The sequence below is a fragment of the Artemia franciscana genome, chromosome 2 (genome assembly GCF_032884065.1).
Source record: "Artemia franciscana chromosome 2, ASM3288406v1, whole genome shotgun sequence".
Lineage (NCBI taxonomy): Eukaryota > Metazoa > Arthropoda > Branchiopoda > Anostraca > Artemiidae > Artemia > Artemia franciscana.
In genome coordinates, this window is record NC_088864.1 from 9921948 (window position 1) to 9942568 (window position 20621).

Consider the following 20621-nt stretch of genomic DNA (forward strand, 5'->3'; position numbering starts at 1 on the left):
GTACGATTCCACTAGGGGTAGTAAAGTTATTTTAAACTTCAAGACTTTATTGTATGAATAATAACATTTTACATAGGCCTGCAATTTTTTTTTCTTTTTCTTTTTTAGTTTCCCCCGACTGAAAAATTTTCCTCCTATCGAAACTAAATTAAGCTTTTGTAATCTTCGCCCATTTCCAGAATTGACTTAAAATGCACAACAATTAAATACAAAAGTTTTTTTGAAAGAGAGTATGGTGTGTCATTTTAAATTCAAATAAGCAGAAGTTCTCCTGCTAATGAGAGAACGGCGTCCACTTCAACCTGTCAGTCTTTACGCTAAATTTGTGTTTAATTACCCAGTAGTTCAAGAACGAATGGCCAAACACAAGGACAATGTGAATGGGATGAAAAGTGTTTTAAAACGATTTAAGGTTGGCTTATTAACGCAAATCTTCCTTAAACAATGACATTTCTTGTTTAAATACTTCAAAAGGCAATCAGTAATTTAAACCTTATCAACTACTAATAGGCTGCATTTTTGGCAGTAAAAAAAGCATTGAATAAAAATTTCGCGCATAGAACGGGGGGTTAAGGGGGCAGTCCTAGCAATTTAAACTTATTTTCTGTCTGTTTCACCTTTAAAGGTCGTTCTTTACATTCATTGAAGAAATTGTTGTTTTAGTTATCTTAAGATTAATAATCCATTAAAGCTTTTTGGCACCAGACAGGAATCTCTACACGGGTGCAATCGCTTCGTTGGCAGCTTTTAGACTGCAGAGAGTGAAAAAATAGTTCTATTAGTAGCATTTCGACTAAGAGCGAATTTTGTGGATGTGGTTTTTATTTCAACCACCAAAGGTCTTGCGCAAGATTACAGGAAGGCAGTTGAGATCATGAGTCCCATTCACAAGAAATTCTCTGTTAATAGAGACACTGAAGGAACATATTTAAGCTCTATGTATTATTAATTGATTAATTAATGCTCTATGAACTTATTAATTCCACTCTTTTTCAAAGACATGCGTCGCAACCTAATAAAAATCTCTGATAATACCATACCTGATGTGCGATTTGCGTCCAAAACAGCCTTTATAAAATAGATACCAATCGAAAGTCTAAATAGCCGTTCAGTATCGATTTTTTTTCATTCAGCTGCACATTCACCTTTGCTTAAAAAGGCCTGTTCTATATTGTTGTTTGTTTTAAGGTTGTTTGTTCGTTAAGATTCCTGTGGCCTTTTATCTTTGTTTTTTTTATTCTTAATTCGGCACTGACGATGGTTGAGCGGAGGTATTGATCGTAATATTTTCAACTATATTATTTCCTCTTTTTTTTGTTCACTGGCTGTGATTATCTTTTTCATTTTTTTCATTACATTTGTCGTTATGTAAGTATTTTCAAGCTCTCCCATTGGAACTGTCCATTCACAAATGATTCAAATTAAAGAAAACAGTTCTTCCTTTCAAGTTCAAGGTCAATTAAATTGTACAAAAGAAATTTGTAACTTATTTTGTTGGTACCATAAGAACCCTGGATTACGGGGAAATTAACAAATCGAAAAAAACAGTTTTTTAAGAAGGCCGTTCTTTGGCTTATCTCTTGCGATTTGATTACCATCTCCTTTTGAGCAATCAACCTCGTTCAACTTCTTCTACACCATCTACATTTACAGAAGAATTGCTGTTAACTCTTCAGTATTATCAAATCCAAGATCTTTTATCCTATTTTAAGGTATGGTTTTCTAGGATTTCATGTATTGTCTCTTAGCCTAGAATTGGAAAAGTTCTTGACAAGCTACTTTTTTCTATCTTAGAAAGGGATTAGGTTGTGAAAGTGTAACTTTCAGTAATGAATCTTGGGCCAAAACATGCTCAGGGAAATGTATTGCCAAGCTACTATCTTAACCCTTCTCTGATTTCCAAGTCTTAAATTTTGTCTATGTGATGGCTAGACAAATTCCTGAGACTAAGAATTTTGAAAAACCAATATTCAACCTTAATTTTCAGTTTTCTCTTCTCTTGTTTTAGTTTTGAAAATGAAATCAATCAAGTTTGAGTTCTTGGTAAAATTATAGCAATTCATATAACTGGCTTACTAATAAACTGAACATACCACTTGATGCCTTTTTTATGTTCTTTATGAATATAATTATTTCTTCTACTGCAAATTTAAATTTAAGCACTTTTTGAGCTCTTAAAAATGACAAATTTACTAAAAATTATGACAGTTCATATAACTGAACTACCAATAAAGTGAACATACCACTTGATGGCTTTTTTATGTTCTTTACAAATATAATACCAAATTTTCCACAAAATAATAGCCTAATAGCCTACGTTTTCTCAGTGCCATCTTTTTCCATCAATTTTGAAAAAATAATGCTACATTTTCCCAGTGTTAAAATTATTTATAATAAGGTTAGTTTAAAAAGTGCTTAAATTTGAAATTATAGTAGTAGCAATTATTATATTTGTAAAGAACATGAAAAAAGGCATCAAGGTGTATATTTGCTTTATTGGTAAGCCAGTTATATGAACTGCTATAAATTTACCAAGTTCTTTTATGTCATCAGCTAGGCTATTTATAGAAAAATTAATGGTAAGTGTTTAGTTTGATTCCAAGTGCTTTAAACTAAAAACTATGGTGTAAAGCAGCATAGTTTCCAGTTTAGAGCACTTAGAAATGCTATTTCTACAAGTAGGCTACATCCAATTTTGGTTGACCCTCCTCCTCCATGGGGCTAACTAAAAATGCATAAAGTGGGCTTACTTACAGGTAACAATACCTATGGAGCAAAGCATATTAGTCCATGAGCCCTGCAGGCAGCAGGGCAAGGTCTGTATTCTGTATTTATTTCATAAACCTTGTTTGCGTTTTTTTTAGTTTTATCACTCTTTGTTGAATAAATATAGAATACAGACATTGCCCCACTGCCTATAGGGCTCATTGACTAATATCCTTTGCTCTGTAGATAATGTTACCTGTAAGCAAGCCAACTTTACACATTTTTAGTCTTGTTGAAGGGGGATTTTAGAAAGCTAAAAAATGGGTGCACTTCTCTAATAATGACAAATAAACAATATGCAATCATCACAATCTTGGTATATGCAGTAATACACACTTTACAGCACTTGGAACAAAGCTAAACATTTACCAAATTAGTATAGCAAAATTAATGTTAACTCTTCAAGGTTTTTTTTTTTTTATCAAATTCAAGCTCTGACTTACATCCTATTTTAAAATACAGTTTTCTAAAATTTTAAATAGTATCTTTTAGCCTAGAATTGGAAAAGTTCTTGACAAGCTACTTTTTCCATTTTGGAAAGTGATTAGGTGAAGAAAACAAAACTTTCAGTAATGAATCTAGGACAAAACATACTTGAGGAAGGTATTGTTAAATTACTATGTTAACCTAAGATTTCCAAGTCTTAGAAATTTGTCTACTTGACAGTTAGGAAAATTTCTAAGACTAAGAATTATGACAATATAACATTTTACCTTGATTTTCAGTTTCTCTTTTTTTGTTTCAGTTTTGAAAATGTGGTTCCTATTATTTGAGTTTAGTATTTTTTGCCTTATTAATGTTTTTTTCTTCTTCTGAATTTGGGAAGTATTTACAGGCCTTTGAAACATTATAAATTAGGGCTGAGTAAGGTTGTAAAGCTGATTGGTTAAGGATTTTCTTGTAGACTACTTTATTTAAGCAGAAGATCTATTTGGAAGGTTTCACTTTTATAACACCAAAGATTTTTAAAGGTCATTAAGGTCAGTGCCCTCTAGAGAGAAAAGAAGTAGAGGTGGGTAGGCTACTCCAAAATACCCTCCCAAGACATAACCTAGTCTGAAGATCCATCTCTGAAGGTTTCATTCCCCTAACCTAACCCTTTTCCAAGATAGCAAAAAGTAGCTTGTCTAGAATTTCAATGTAGCCTAAAGTTTTTGATGATGAGTTTTTCACTAAGCCTATCTTGGCAAGTAGACTAGGGTAAAGACACTAGTGATTCAACAGTGCAATTTCAGAACCGCTGGCAACATTTTTCTTCAAAAAGGGATAACTCTGCTTAGTCATGACTTGGTGCACCATCTCCTGAAGGCATCATTTTGTTCTGACTATGCAAAACATGGACACTATATTTGATACATCCAGATAAGAAAAGAATAATCAGTTTCCTGTTTTCAACACAAAATGAGCTCCTGACAATTTCTTAGCTATGTAATGTTCAAACTGTCTTTTTTTTTTTTTTTTTTTATAAGTTAGGGTCAGTACCAATCCATCAAGATACATCTAATATTCTTTTAAATGTAGCCACATTGGCCTTTTTTCATGACGATATTAAAATAAAATGGGAGCAAATATTATATTGACAAAACTATGTTCCAAGTGTTGAAAATTCTTGTTTGATGTGGTGGAATACCATGCCAAATAAAATGTTTCTTCAGCCAAAATCAAACATAGATATTGGCTTCTTTCATAAGATTCATTTCTTTTCAGAATATCTTGTAGTAACCTTGTCAAAATTTTCAACTGACAGCAAAGGCCCAGGGGCAGATCCAGGATTTTTTTGTGGGGGGTGCAAAATATTTTACTCTGATAAACTTGCTATAAAAGAAATGCCAGCAACTTAAAGGGAACCTCAAAAATTATATGCTGTAAGTAGGTTGTGGAAATGGTCGTAATTTAATCTAAAATCTGCTGAGGGTTGAATTTCTAATAAATCTGTTGCAATTAAAATGATGTAAAAATATTGATACAAAAACAGTAAGTTATAGAAACCGCCCTGCCATAAAAAAAAAATTAAAAGTTGTTCACCCTCTACAAAAAATATGATATTAATATGGCAACATGATATTATCCCCAAATCCACCATTACTCTAGGGGGGTGTGCACCCCCCTAGATCCAAAACTAACTGGCCCTGTCAATATATAGGTGATTCTGTTGAAACTTTGTTGAACATGAGAAACAATTGGTGTTGAAATTCAAGGGTCCTTTACCAAAAACATAGTTGTAAAATCTACTTCCAAACAATGGGAGATTTTGATTTATATTTACATTTCAAATAATAAAACATTAAAAAAATGTTCTTTTTTGAATTTTGTTTTTACTGATTTGATGCAAGATTTTTCCATGATCTGAGGAACTGCTACTTGGCCTTGTACCATGCTCATATTTTTAAGCATTTGTCTTGGTGGATCACAACACCCTAATTCGTTTATCACTGAATAACTTTAAATAGACCTTCTCTTAATAAATTTTGTATATTTTCTTTCAAACAGATCCCAAGTTGTAAAGTACAAGAATATTCTCTCTGAAACCCTCCCTACTTAGTGTGGAATTCCTCAAGGAACCTTCTGTGGATTACTCTTATATCTAGTATTGATTAATGAAATTAGTAATAGTTTCCCTAAAAGAGGTTAATATATAGATGACCTGCTGATCCTTGAAGTATGCCATAGAAACTTCATAAGTGATGCCTTCAAAATCCTACCCATGTTTTGGATGAAGCTAAGAATTTACATATGAAAGTAAATTCCACTAAGTCAAATATAATGATAATAAAATTCTTGAAATCCATTCCTGTTTTTGAACCCTTTTCCCACCCAAAATGCTAGTAAAACATGTTAAACTCCTTAGTGTCATCAATTTCTAATAATCTTAAGTAGGACATGCATATTTCAAGGCTTCTGGACTTTCTAGACAAAGGATAGTCATAACTGAAATTTTTAAAGCATATTAAAATGGCAGATTAACTTTGAAATAACCAAATGTTGACAACATTTTCACTGTGAATAATAAAGAAATCTTTGCTGGGCTATTTAAGCTGAGAGGAAGTGGGCCATTCCAGCTATCATTTGGAGATGCTACTCTTGTTGTATATGTGCAACATCATGAAAACAAGAAAAGAGTAACGTGACCTAGGTGACATGGTTACACTGTATATGATTATCCAATTTTGTTCCTATGCTTGAGACATTTTTTTTCCAGTTTTTTGTGTCCACTATCTGAATAATGTTTTATGTATTTGTACACTGAATAAAGTTGAAAAGAAAAGAAGCAATAAAGTAAAAAGAATAGGCAGGTTGAATGTACCAGGACCTGCCCACAAGCATTCCCCAAGTATTTTGACACGTGTCAAATTGGGTTCCAACTTGCATTGAAAGCAGGTAATTTTTTGCTCTGTCGAATTTGTTGGTGAAAATGTTTTAATTTCAGAAAATTGGAGTTTTATATTCTTTTCTTGTAAAACTTCTAATTAAACAGTTAGATTCCTAGATGTTTTTCCTATACACTGGAACCTTTTTCAAACCAAAAGTCTTTAAATTAAGCCTTCCAGAGTAGAAAAAAGGTTTTTTTTTCTTTACAAAAACTGTTGAATCATTATTGTCTTTACCCTAGTCTGGTTGAACTATGTGAACAAGACTAAGATTTCCAGATAATGGGCTGTTTGGCATCTTGGTAAGTAATTCAAGGGTAAATTTAAAGTACAGGACACCTTTGAAGGAAGCCATAAAATTTCTTAAATTACTTTATAAAATCACCAACTGCCCACTTAGTATAGGCTGCTAATCTCATTCTAAAAGGAACACTGCTTTTCTTTAACCCAATTTCCCCTTGCAGTTGTAAAAATATGGTGAAAAGATGCCCCCCCCCCTATATTTAAAAAGAAGGCTATCATTTTTTTTAAATAATACCCTTTATTGGTAATTTCATTAGAAATAAATGCCCCCTCCTTGAACTTCGAAAAATGTGTTTTTCCCCTTCCTCAACATTTCCATGGATTGCTACTGCTGAGTAAAACTGCAGAAAAGAAGTTCTCCAGAGGCATTCATGGTAGCCTAGAACAAAAAGCAGGGCATTTTAGATTGCAAATTTTATTTTATTTTTCATGGTTAAAGTCACATTTGAAACAATTCACCCTCATCCTTATAATGGTCTCATATATAGGCCTAGCCAATATACAAACTAACCTAAAATAAAAAATGTTATTATCAGATTCCCTATTTTATGCTCCTTCTTAGCATAATAGTCATTACCATGATAATTCTCCCCCTCCCCTCTCGGATGGACACACATATAGCCCTTGCAAAATAGGTAACATTCTAGTTTAGATGCTTCTTGCTATCTTAGAAAGTAGTTGAGTCAGGTGAATAAAGCCCTGGGCTTTTAAAATGAACAGAAAGTACTATGTATATGAAAGGAGGTGCCCCTTCCACAAAACCTTGCTCTTTATGTTAGTGTTTTTACTTTTTGTCCTAATTCTTTAACAACAACTCCTGAAACACAATGGACATTTAATTAGAACAATAAGCTTTGTTTTAAAATTATATGAAAAAAGCCTTAAGCATAAATAGCAAGGCCTTGAGGAGGAGGCAACCCCTTTCTTATATATAATTATTTATGTTTGTATTGAGGTTTGATGTTGCTCCTTACTTTCAGTTGAAATTTTTTTTTTTTTAAATTTAATTTCTGATTGTTTTAAATAATTCCTAGAAACCAAGCTCTCTCTATGGAAAAATCCATATTTGCCCATTAGAGGGGGGGGGGGGGTTAAGTATGGCGAGTCTGCATGCAAGATATGTTTAGTACAATTATTAGGCATATTAAGGAGTAAGAATTGTTTTCTGACTTCCAACTGACACCGTCCTCTTATGTGGAAATATATAGCCCAAATTACATATTTTCCATCTATTCCGTCATTTGTCTTAGTCTTGTCTCATGCTAAGCTGAAAGAAAGTAATAAAGAAACTTGGTTGTTCTTAAGTGTAACACAGTGTAAACTTGAATGAGTGGTGTATAATGCTCAAGTACTATTTTTTTTTTTATTCCTTCCCCCATCAGAAAAAAAAACTCAAATAAAAATTCTCAAATTTGGAAAGCTTTATTTTTCACAGGGGTATGTTCCGCGGCTGGGGGAGGGGGTTTGACGCCAGTGACCCTTTTTCATAGTCTTGTTTAAGAATAAATTTCTTGTTATTTCAATATTGAATTTTTAGCCATATCAAGGGTTTTCCCTGAGTTTAAGAAATAATTTAACAGGGATATGTTTGGCCTTTGGTGTACAAAAAGACTAAATGCATTCAGGAGAAGCTTTCAGAGAATGTTTAGGGTAGTGTTGAACAAAATCAAAATGCACTATGTCCATGCAGGTTGTCAAAGGAGCATATCTCAGGAATGCCTTTGGTATTAACTTCATTTGCGAATCAGTGCGAATGAAGGTCCATACTGGATCCATTGTGTTATATGATGAAGACAGTGAATTTTTGTCACTGTGTTAGGATCCAGTGACATGCTGTAAGATTGATCTGCTGGAGAGGTGCAAGTTCTGACCACTCAGTAATGATGACCACAAGGTAGGTATGGCCTGTGAGGACCATTCTTTAGTAGTTCAATGCTGACACCACCACACAATACCAAATTTGGATAGAGTATGCAAGATGGTTTAGTATGTATGACAAGTTGCATCAGCCTCCCAGAAAGACACTTGTATGGTGAGATTGGCATCAGTGGGTAATTTAATGGGAAGGACAGCCCTGCTCATATTTCCATGGCTTGTGATTCCATTCCTTGTCAAGTCTGGAATGCAACTGTATGTACAATCACCATTTCAGCTTGAAGACTATTCTGATCATTGACAGCACACTTGGGTAAGAAATGTTGCCATGTTTGTACATTAACAGGATATTTTCACAGTACCACACAGCTGCATCAGAAAATGAGCGTTGGCAGCTGTAGGCACTCTAGTCTTTTGTTGTAAGGGAGATCAAATCGGAACTTATTAAGTTGGAACTTTCAGGGAATGATAAGAGAGATTATCAATTTACCAAAAGGCAGCTTTTCTATGCTATTACTATTACTATGGCTGAGGATATTAACTTTACATTTTGGGAAATGTTAAAGGAGAAGTTCAACTAACTAAAAACATAATATGTGCAGTCAGATTGTCTAAAGGCTTTACCAGAAGGATAGAGTATGAAACTAAAAGTTAAAGGGGATGACGAGGGGGACGTAGAATAGACCAAACGGCATTATGTGCATACTACTACTTCTTCTGCTAATACTGGTACTACTAAGGCTAAAGGGTATGAAGGTGAACATTTCAGGGAATATTGAGGGGAAAGTTAAACTAAATCAAAGCACTGAATGCAGGTCGTCAAAAACGCATGTCTCAAGAGTACCTTGAGGCATTTAGTCGGAACTTTAAGGAGATAATGAAGGGGTGAACACTTCACCAAGAGGTAATATGTGCATGGTACCACTACAACTCCTACTAAAGCCAAGGGTAGTAAGGCTGAAATCACAGGCATTGCAATAGCACTGTCTTAATAATGAGGAGAGTGGGCACAATGGTTATATTCTTTTTCACTAAGATACTTCTTATGGAAGGAGTTGTCATAGAATCTTCAGGAGGGACTCTTATAGTTGAAAATTGAAAGTTGTAGTGTCCTTTCTAAGAGTCAAAAGGGATTGGAGCCAGTCAGCCACCCCTTCTTGCGTTTTTTTTTCCAAAGACATTCTCCCACCATTTTGAGATAGCTATCTTGTTCAGCTTTGTTTAAACGTCCAACAACTTTACTCTGGGGATGATACCCCCCCCCCTACAACCCTTGGAGCCAAGGCTGTAGTTGTACATTTCACTCATTGTTTACATATAGTATTTTATATTGGGAAAAGGGGTCATGTTTTACCTTTGGTGTCCAAAAAGGTCAATGGCATTTAGATGAAGCTTCTAGGGAATGTCAAATGGTGTGTTGACCTAGATCAAAACACACTATGTGTATGCAGGTTGCTAAAAAGGTGTATTTCATGAACAGCTTAGGTTATTAAGTGAAAATTTCAGAGAATGATGAGGGGGATGATCAATTGACCAAAAGGCAATATTTGCATACCACTAATACTACTACCATCACCATTACTAGTTTAGTGAAATTACCACTAAGGCTGAGGATATTAAGGTGAAAATTTGAGATAATATTGAGGGGGAGTTGAACTGAATCAAAACACATTATATGCGTACCAGTTGTCAAAAGGGTGCATCATCAATATCTTGGGTTTATTGTACTAAGTTGAAACTTCCAGTGCATTCATCTGATCAAAAGACAATATGTGTATACTGCTACTGATGCTAATACTACAGGCACTAATGTTGCTACTGCTATTATGACTCCTATTTCTATTAAGGCTAAGGGCATGAAGGTGAAATCTTAAGAAATTTTGAGGGGAAAAATTTAACTAAATCAAAACACATTCTGTCATGTAGGTTTTTCGAAGAATTTATCTCAGGAATACCTAAGGATATTAAGCTAGAATTTCCAGAAATGACAAGGTAGATGATCAATTAACCAAAAAAGGTTATATATGGATATTAGTGCTACTGCTTCTACTACTACAGCTACTACTACTACTACTAAAATATTATTAAGACTTTCAGGAATGAATATTAGTAGCCTATGTATATATATATATATATATATATATATATATATATATATATATATATATATATATATATATATATATATATATCTTTATTCTGGTCTATGTTAATGTTTAACAAAAATTTGAATAATGACATTTAAATGAAAAACATGTTTTAAGTGCTGCTTAATACCAAAGAAAAATGCAAAAGCGTTTTGTTATAAATTGGAAGTATGTAGGGCAGATGTAAAGAAAAAATTCAGAAAACCAAAAATAATAGGGAGAGGCATTGGCCTTTAAGATTAAAATCGAGACATTTTAGTTGCAGAAGTCTAGGAGCTTTCTTATTAAGAGTTTTTTATGGTTGCTGGTTTGGGGAAAGAAACAGATAGAAGAAGCAAGATTATCAGTTGTTGTAGGATACAACCAATAAGTTTAAAAAACACTAAGCTCTAGCTCAGCATTTTCTTTTCCAGCTTTTTTTTTATTTTTCTCAATTTTTAAGATTTTACAGCAAATTTTTGCAAGATAAAACCAAGGTACTGAATTTTAGATCTGTAGTCCTGGTACTATACTCCTCTTGGATGTGCTACTGTGGGCTGAGAGATTAGTAAAAATGTTGGTTTTTCATGGAGTTTTTTGGTTTTTTATTTTGAAGGATTTAGTTTTTCATTGATTTTTTTTTGGTTTTTCCTTTTTCCTTTTAAAGGATTTAATTTTTCATAGAGTCTTTTTGCAATGTTGGTTTTCCAAATTTTTTAGTACAAGCTAAAATATATATTTAAATGGCTAAAAAAATTAATTTGATTTTTTTTTAGTTAAAACTGACTGGAAATATTTGACTAATGTTGTAGATTGGGACTGAAACCTAATTTTAGAGTTCAAATGATTATATTCAAACAAACTAATATAGATTTTTATCAATCTGACAAATCATGAAGACTTCTTTAATTTAGGCTTGTTTTCACCTGGATTTTATGTGCCTATCATCGGCTTCACTGATCTTTTTCTCATAGGTTGCTTGTATCCACTGTTGCTCAATAAATAATCACATTAATATTGAGCTAAAAAGCAATATATTGAAGTTTTCTGAGAATGCAAACTGCTCATTCAGTAAATGGCGAGATAATATTATGAGACTGATATAAACTGCAGATATGAGTTAGAATTGTTCCCGTGAATGTGCTACTTAAAGGCATACTCATCCCAGAATTGAAAACATGTATTTTTACTTTAAACAATGAAATTATGCTCATAAAAGACAGTATTAACAATAATTGAGTTCACATTTTGAGCTGCTTATTGCTACATTATTCACATTGAGTTCACCTGACCCTCTGTGGTTTAAATTGTTAGATTGTTCTCTAAATGTTTCATAAAATTGTTAAATATAATAATATAAGAAGTTGTTCAGAAAGGATCTTGTAAAGCTCAGTTTTTACGTGTTGGCATGTATTATTGGTCCAAAAATCAACTCAAGATTCTGCTAGATTCAAGCCTTACAAAAAAATATCTATAGGAGCTATATCCTTTTAAGGATAAATTTGTTTATAATTGTAGACTGTAATCCCTTTTCACTGTTAGTATTAATGTGTGCATATACCTTTTACAAAACGGGAGGATCCCCCATCCCAGTGACGGTCTCTCTGCTAGGCAAGTGCTATCTCGATTAAAGGTGGCCTAAAAATCAGTTTTTTTTTTTTTTTTTATTCATCCCGCCCTCCCAGTCAGACCTGAGTACACACAATTCTAAATCTTAGAGAGTTGATAGAACAAACAAAACTTTTTCATAAGCCATAAATTACCTTGGAGGGGGGGGTACTTTCTTTCAGTTTTGTGGGAATACCTCCTTCCCCAGTCCCCTAAGAATAGTCCAAACTTGTACATGAAGTCTTTAGCCTACACATATTCCTATGCTACAACCATCTATATATTTGTGTAAACAGTGGCAATACATGTATGTTTTGAGAGAATTTTGTAAACAATGTCAAATCTAGGGGGTTGTCTCTCCTGTTTAACTTAAGCATGGGAGTTTACTTTTGGGCACTTTTCGCTTACATTGAAATAGATCTTACAGGGGGAGGGGGGATGAAAGTCACAGTAATTGCACAAATAGACATGAGCGTGTGAATTGTGAATCTGGACTATGGACAATCTAGTAGTCTAGAACGCCAGAAAAGATACTAAAGATCACTGATTCTATTCTTTGGGGCGATTTTGTCCCTGGAGTTTACGCCTATGCTTGTGAGCTACTATGATAATTAAGTACAAGGTGGGTAATTATTTTGTCCTTACCACTTTTTTGTGCAATTTTTAAGTTATTTTTTTTGCTTATAAAGTTCATAAACGAAAAAATAAGTAAAGAGATTTATCTTTTCTAAAACTCTTTATGCTCTATCCTGATTCGCAGATCTCTCTCTATGTTATGAGGAATATCCAAGTCTGTGAAATCTGTATATTTAGTTTTAATGCCTTTCTAGGTTGACATTGGTAAGAAATTTGTAGTATGAAAACTTTTTTGTGTCTTCTCACAGTTTTGTCAGCGTGTGTCACTCTTGTATCAATGCAGATGGTTGGTGGAACCTCCGACCTCAAAGCGCCGGATGAAACTGTCATGCAGGTTACAGCTTCTGTCAGGCCAGCTGTGGAAGAGCGTCTTGGCAAACGATTTGATATCTTTCAGCCTGTTGCTTACAAAAGCCAAGTGGTTGCAGGAAGAAACTTCTTTGTGAAGGTATTTCTTTTTTCTTTTTTTGGCTCTTTATGTTTTACCAGTGTAATTTGTACCAGATTTTTCCAGATTTTATTGCTCAATTAATCCTAAACTCTACTGCGAAATTCGTTTGCTGTATTTATTAACATGCTTTTGATCCTTACAATAGAAGGAGAAGAAAAATAGAAAGGCAGAGTGGAGAAAGGGTAAAAAAGAAGAGGGCTATGTTTGACCACTGGAAAGCCCAAAACATGTAAGAGAAGAAGGGGAAGCATTGTAGAACAAAGCAAGCTTTAAAGAATTAAAAAAGGAAATAGGAAAAGCTTCATAATAGTGTTATTTATTATAAGAGTGTATCTTTCATTGCCAGCCTTTGTGACCAGTGATCCTCTTAATGATTTTCTTTTTCTGTCTTTTCCAATTGTGAAAGGTTCCTCTCCAACATTGGCAACTGTCAACTATTTTGCTAGTTACAACCAGCTAGTGTTTGGCAGTAAATCTGAAACTTAAATATGAATGACAACTTACCACTATAAAGAAAGATATATTTGACTTTGAATAATAAGTGCTATAAACCCTTTGAAGTATTTTTCCATGCATCATAGACAGTGCTCTAGCATTGCCTGTAGTAGATAGCCATAAGCCTACGGTGTATTTTCTTTTTTCCCAAAATCAGTTCTTACGGAAGTGGTGAGAATAGAAACTTCACAGGGGGCTCATTTGAATAGAAATTGAAAGTACTCGTGCCCAATTAGTCACAATTGACTGGACGGTATTCCGCCGTCTCCCACGCCCTATTTAGCTGCCCTCTCCCTCAGAGAATCGGTCCAAATTTTGTTATAGCCAGCTTGTAAAAAATAGTCTATAGGTCAAATAACTGTGTCTACAGGAAAGACTTAACCCTTCAAAGCCTGTGGAGCTAAAGCTATAGGCTATGCAAGTAGCCCATTGTTTAAATGTAGGATTTATTATTGGGAAAGAGGGGCTGTTTGATGCTGTGTCTCCGAAAATGTTAAGGTGAAGCTTCAAGGAATGTTGAGGGAGATGTTGGCCAAATAAAAGACACTGCGTATATCCAGGTTATGAAATGGTTTGTCTGCAAAATCTTAGGAATGACTAAGGGTATTAGCTAGAAACCTTCAGGGATATGACTACTTGTCACTGTTACTAATTTTGATTGTGACTGTAACTATTTGTGACTTTAGCAACCACTAAGTTGTCTCCCTGTATCCTTTGTATAAGATTTATGTATATCGTTTCTTGTTTAATAAAGTCAAGTCAAGTTGTATTATCAACTTGGTGGGAGTGATGAAAGACTTGAGAGCCATGGCTAATAGGAGTAAGAATGGGGAATTTTTACTTTTGGGGGGGGCGATTTCCCACGGGAGAGGGAATCATCTCCAGAAGTTCTCCGTGAGAAAATTTTCCACGAGAAAAAGAATTCCATCTGGGGGGGGGGAGATTCCGGGAAAAATTTTTCACAAAGGGGGAGTTCCGCCATGACTTGTAAAATGATCAGAAATTAAGTAAAAACAAAACTTTTTCAAATGAAAGTATGCTAGAAGTATTTTTCAGTCGGAATCGTCCATAAGAAATTTTCTAGGGGGAATTCGCAGCGAAGATGGAATTGTCCTGGGGCAATTCCCCTGTGGGAAGGATTTTACGTATGGAAAATTTCTATGGAGTATTTTTTGCAGGCAGGGGAATCTTTCGTGGAGGGAGAGGTGGATCTCTGGGATTATTTGAAAAACGATCAGATTTTAAATTTAAATGAAACACACTTTTTTCATCTGTAAGTAAGGAGCAATGTTAAAACTTTGGGATGAACAGAAAGTATACCGTATGTGAGGAGGAATGCCTCCTCCTCTATATCCCGCTCTTTACAGTAAAATTTGACCTTTTGTCCCAAGATTCTTTAAGAACGATTCGTGAAACGCAAGGGCAGTTTAATTAGAATCACAACCTCTTTTAAAAGTACTAAAAAACTTTAGCGTGAAGAGAGGGATATAGAGGAGGGGGCAGCCACCCTCATTTATGGAATAATTTCTGTTCGTTTCTAATGTTACTCCTTACTTTCAGTAGAAAAATTATTATTATTTTTTTTAATAGCATACAGCTTCGATATAATTTTGTTTGTGGTAATGTTTACAAGTTTCAAGCTTACTCCAGACCAATTATGAGCCAATGTTACTAATTATAGAATTTTTTTACTTTTTTCAATGACCTCCACGTTATCAATAGTAAAATACTATCTTTTTTACTGAGGGACTGCTAGCACTATCGGATACTGTATGCACCCTTGGACCATGTCGCTATTGTCTTCAATGAGATTAAATGAAAAAAAAAAAAAACAAGTTTTTTTTTAACTGAAAGTAAGGAGCGACATTAAAACTTAAAACGAACAGAAATTGCTTCATGTATGAACGGGGCTGCTTCCTCATCAACGCCCCGCTCTTTACGCTAAAGTTTGACTTTCTCTCAACTCTTCTTTTTAAAACAGTAAAAAATTGGTTGCACTTCCCAGTAACCATTACTATATGTAAGCACTGGTCAAAGTTTGTAACCTGTAGCCCCTCCCACGGGGACTGTAGGGGAGTAAGTAACCAAAGACATAGTTATAAGGTTTTTCGACTACGCTGAATAAAATGGCTATCTCAGAATTTTGATCCGTTGACTTTGGGAAAATAATTACGGTGGAAGGGGGCCTAGGTGCCCTCCAATTTTTTTAGTCACTTAAAAAGGGCACTAGAACTTTTTATTTCCGTTAGAATGAACCGTTAAGATTCTATGACTTTTAGGGGGTGTTCCCCCTATTTTCTAAATTAAGGTAAATTTTCTCAGGCTCGTAACTTTTGATGGGTAAGACTAAACTTGATGAAACTTATATTTAAAATGAGCATTAAAATGCGATTCTTTTGATGTAGCTATTGGTATCAAAATTCCATTTTTTAGAGTTTTGGTTACTATTGAACCGGATCGCTCCCTACTACAGTTCGTGACTGTTTGATTTCAACTAATAAATCATGGGTGAAGCAATTTTTCTTGAACATAAAGATCGTTTTATTTTGTTTGGGGGGGGGGGAAATACTGTGGGTGGACTTTTTATCGAATTACCAAAATGGAACTACAGCTACGTAGATCAAGACCTTAAGACCTATGTATTCTTTTGCTGAACAAAACACTTGTTTAGTTTAGCAATATGATCATGCCTCTGAAATTAAAATTGCTTTGTTTTGCAATGTCATGGTTTGAATGTCAAGCGAAAACTGTGTACTTGATTGTAATATAATTTTAAGATATACGGTTTTCACGTTTTTTCATTTATAATAACTTTAATGAGCCCAAAATACTTGAGTCTATTTTGCCCTACTCCTCTTGGAGTCAAATTATGTCAAAAATCCAGATTTGGAAATATTCGTTCCTGTTTTTTTTTTTTGTTCCTGTTTGTTTTTTGTTTTTTTCACCATTCTGATGATTTTTATATTTAAATAAAGTAAAAGGTACATTGTAGGTGTTGCCCATCAAATTTGACCCATTGATGTCAGTTGGCGTAACACTTCCTACCTAGGGCCTTGATGCCCAAGAGTTACAGCTGTCAAACTTAAGAAATATACAAAACCAAATTAAAAAAAAAAAATATATAATAAGCTGTATTGAATAGTTGAGAAACCAACAATAGATTTACTACTAATACTAACCACTCACTACAGTACCAAACCACCTGATGCCAACACAGCTATGCAAGCTTCTCCATCCCAAACAGTACAAATGTAGGGTCGTTAACTAGGCTACTATTCCCTAGGGGAGGGGGCACTCCTCAAGGTCACACAGCACCGTTTGCAGTCGCGCTTCTGGTAGGCAAACTTGTGAAATATCCACCCTATCACCACTATGAGGCCATGCAAGCGGGATTTCTCTTTTGGGGATTGGGATAGAGGAAGGATATTATAACGGAACTGAGACCCCAAACCATCTGACATCACTGGAACAGCTCCAACCTGTTATACCCAGCCTTGCCTCGTCGGAGCATTAGTCAAAATAATTTGTTTTCTTTTAGGTTTTGTTTAACTTTGTGTTTGAGTATTCTTAAACTAGATTTCCAATTTTTTAGCTGTTAAAATAGTTAAATGAAAAATGCAAGTTTTTCATTTATCTATTAGTGTAGTAGTGAAGTCTGCTCCCAAAAGTTTGATTTTTTTTTTCTTAGCACTGAGGACGACTTGACGGAAGTGCTTATCGAAATTAAATATTAAAAAAAGCAAGTTTTTTCAACCGAAAGTAAGGAGCAACATTTAAACTTAAAACGGACTGAAATTATAGCAAATTTTTCCAAAAGGGCTGAAGTAGAGGTTAAACTAAAGAGCTAGACAGGCGTAGCAGAATAAATGAGTGTCTTCTATACTGACTTTTAGGTTTGAGAAATTTTTGGATATTGTCAATGCAATACATGTAGAGCTACATACTATCTCACTTAATATGTTTTACTAACTACTATCTCGCTGTTTCACTCGCGTGCCTACGCTCTTAAAACGCTGGGAGAAAATTGGTAGGTCTGTGGCAAAGGGGCTAGATTCTAGCCCCTAAAAACTTGGATGAATGACTAGTTAGACTAGTTGAAAAAAAAAGAAGATTGACTTGTTAGACTAGTATGTAATCCCACGTCCCTCATGATGAAAATGTTTTATTTATACTTGCTTAGGAGTGTTCTTGCGTAACAGGGGAGACATCTTCAAAAAAGAAACTGAAGCCTATCTACGCCTGTGCTGCACAACAAAAGGTGTGCAATGTTTTCATTAAAATGAAAACAATGTTCTCTTTGTTTGTAGCCACCTGCACACCTAATTTCAAGCAAATCTATTTAGCGCAGGAGTTAGTTTGGGCTCCGACGTGTCGTACGGCTTTGAAAACTCAACCACTCCACCCCCTTGATCCTACGTATTTGTCCCGTATATGTCAAGCCTGATAGTAAAAAATACTCCCTACATTTTTTTTGAAAATATGGTGTTGAAGAGATCATTGTTTTGGCTTTGCTCCTCCAGTCATACAATTTTAAAACCCTTGCATGATTGCTCCTCAAACAAAGTGTAACATGCTCACCTTTTTGCAAAAAAGCTGATGGGGAGAGGCTATTGGGCACAGGCCAACTTTAAGCCTCCAGCTTATTTTAGTACCGAATCACGATTTACCTTTTTTGGTGACGAATCACGACCAGTGGTGGCAATTCACGAAAATTTAGGGGGGGGGCAATTTTTTTTTATTTTTCAGTGAAAGGATCTAAAAGGGGCATTTAGATCCCTCACTTTCATTCCAATGAAAGTGTCAAAGAAAAGATGTATTTCAAAATGTTAGGGAGAATGTCCCAATCCCTTCCCCCTCTTTATATTGACACCAACAGTCGGTACTTATCTCATTTTTGCCCAGTAATCTGTTCTTTCTTTACCCTTTTAAACCGCAACAACGACGTTACAAAATAAATATAAAGTGTACCAGATTAGCGCTCGTCCCCTCAAAACTTGCAAAATAAAATGAATTTTTGCATTAAAAAGAAAATGATGTAATATACTCATGTTACCTCTTAAAGGATTGTCGGCTGTTTAAAAGAATATTTATATCTTAGTTCCGTTGTCGATTTTCTTGCCGTGGGCCAACTTTATAATATCAGTACGCAAAAGGTTCAAAGGGCATGCTCCAATATCTTTAGCAACGAGGGAGCAATGGAAGTTAGTATGCATGTGTGATATCATTCCTCTGCTTTAGCCCCGAAAGCATAATTAAATTAGCAAACTCAACCGGAATCAGAAATAGAAAGGGCTTCTAGAAATTAGATAGCAGCACATTGGACCAACAGAGATATTCTCCTGTTTGGATCTATATGTTTTTTGTTTACTATTCTAAGAAAATATTTTTGCCATAGGCCAAAGAACTTTGCATCCTTTTGCTCTTTCCGTTTTTAATTTAACCTGAATAGATAGTCCTCTCTGATTAAGAGTATCATTTCTCATAATTAACTGAAATTGATGAAAAAGAACAAAACGGCACATAACAAAAGTGTTTCTCTGGCAATACATATAATTACCCAATCAATGCATAGCACAAGTTCAGCTGAATACCATATTACTTAGAGTTGCATTTGTCTAGTAATGTATTATTAATTGGGGAATTCAGTAGTTTGGAAAACAACTAAGTTTCTTCAGATTAGTCTGTTTTCCTTTTGTGCGTAGTGTTCTTTTTTATTCAAGTTTTTTTTTTAATGATAAAGGTTTTTGAACATGAAACCTAATTATACGGGCTATATTTATTCATCCATCTTGATAAAAAGTTTCACTCATTGATATTTCTCAATGAGTAAAATTTTCTCTATTTTTTTTTTAACTGAAGTAGTGGGGTTTAGGGAACCACTGACTTATCACGTTTGTCTTAGATTATCTTTCACGGTTTATGGTTTTCAAAAACTTCTAATCCTTGTTACTTTTAATTCAACCTCGATTCTTTTTCAGGTTCATGTTGGAAATGATGAATATATTCATCTTCGTATATATCAGAATATTCAGCAACAAATCCAATTGAGCAATGTTCAGACTGGACACAACAGAGAATCAAATATTGAATATTTCTAAACTTCTAATTGTTTATCAATACTTTTAACGATTGCGTGCTTTCTAAATTTGAGCGTTTTATTTTGTAGTCAATCTTCTTTTTATACTTGTTGGCTCTCTTGCAATAAAGAAAAAGAAAAAAAGCTGTTTTTTATCTATTGGCAGTAAGAGCTATTGAAGGGAGAAAACCTGGGGGAAAATACTGGCATCGAAGCCTCAAAAATGTTATTTTAATTTTTGTATAATACAGAAAACTAGATTATCTGTTTAATTGTTGAAAAAAAGTGGTGAGGTACGGGGCCATCAATAAATCTTTCCCGAGTCCCAGGGATGGTTCTCGACGCCCGTACTTGATGTCTATAGTGTTGAAGATTCTATACAAGATATTTCCAGAAGAACTGCTTGATATTTCTTGTAAGGAAGAAGTTTAAGCCCTTTTCACACATGTCCCCAGCTAGACATCAATTTCTAGCCATCGTCGCCTTAGACCAATCGGGGTTGCTTACAAAATAGGAAAACAAGTACAATTGATAGATAATGATTGTGCCTAGACAATGAGGTCTAGCTAAACATGAATGTGGATTGGACTCTATTGATTATGTTGTTAATGCTACTCTTTATGAATGAAGTTATTCAAGTACATGCGATGTTTCTTCCATGAAAGAGTGGCTTAGATGGTTTGTACATGTCCATAGATTCTAGCTTCAAGAGAACCTTTATTATCATAAAGCTGTTAAGAGAACTGAGTCTTCAACGAGCAGAATGGCTCCACAGAATCCATAAATCTTTTCTAAATTAATTCCAAATATTTGATCCCTTTGTAAACAGATGAAATCCCTTCTCCCAAAGGACTCCCTTTTATTCCCAAAGAATTCCCGTTTGCATGTCGTGGCATAATTAAGCTGTTAGTTGTTTA

At 34.5% G+C, this 20621-nt stretch overlaps 1 protein-coding gene across 2 annotated transcripts; it reads left to right on the forward strand.

Annotated features, from left to right (window-relative positions):
• Positions 1 to 1559: 1559 nt before the first annotated feature.
• LOC136037173 (cystatin-B-like) lies at positions 1560 to 19859 on the forward strand. 2 transcript variants are annotated; one of them, XM_065719719.1, is made up of 3 exons: positions 1560 to 1712; positions 12877 to 13130; positions 19607 to 19859. In XM_065719719.1, exons 2-3 carry the CDS (start codon positions 12903 to 12905, stop codon positions 19724 to 19726), a joined length of 348 nt encoding a protein of 115 aa, XP_065575791.1. In that variant the 5' UTR covers positions 1560 to 1712; positions 12877 to 12902; the 3' UTR covers positions 19727 to 19859. The 2 variants fall into 2 exon arrangements, with proteins under 2 accessions (XP_065575791.1, XP_065575799.1); XM_065719727.1 differs by having other exon boundaries at positions 1584 to 1712; positions 12931 to 13130.
• Positions 19860 to 20621: the final 762 nt, after the last annotated feature.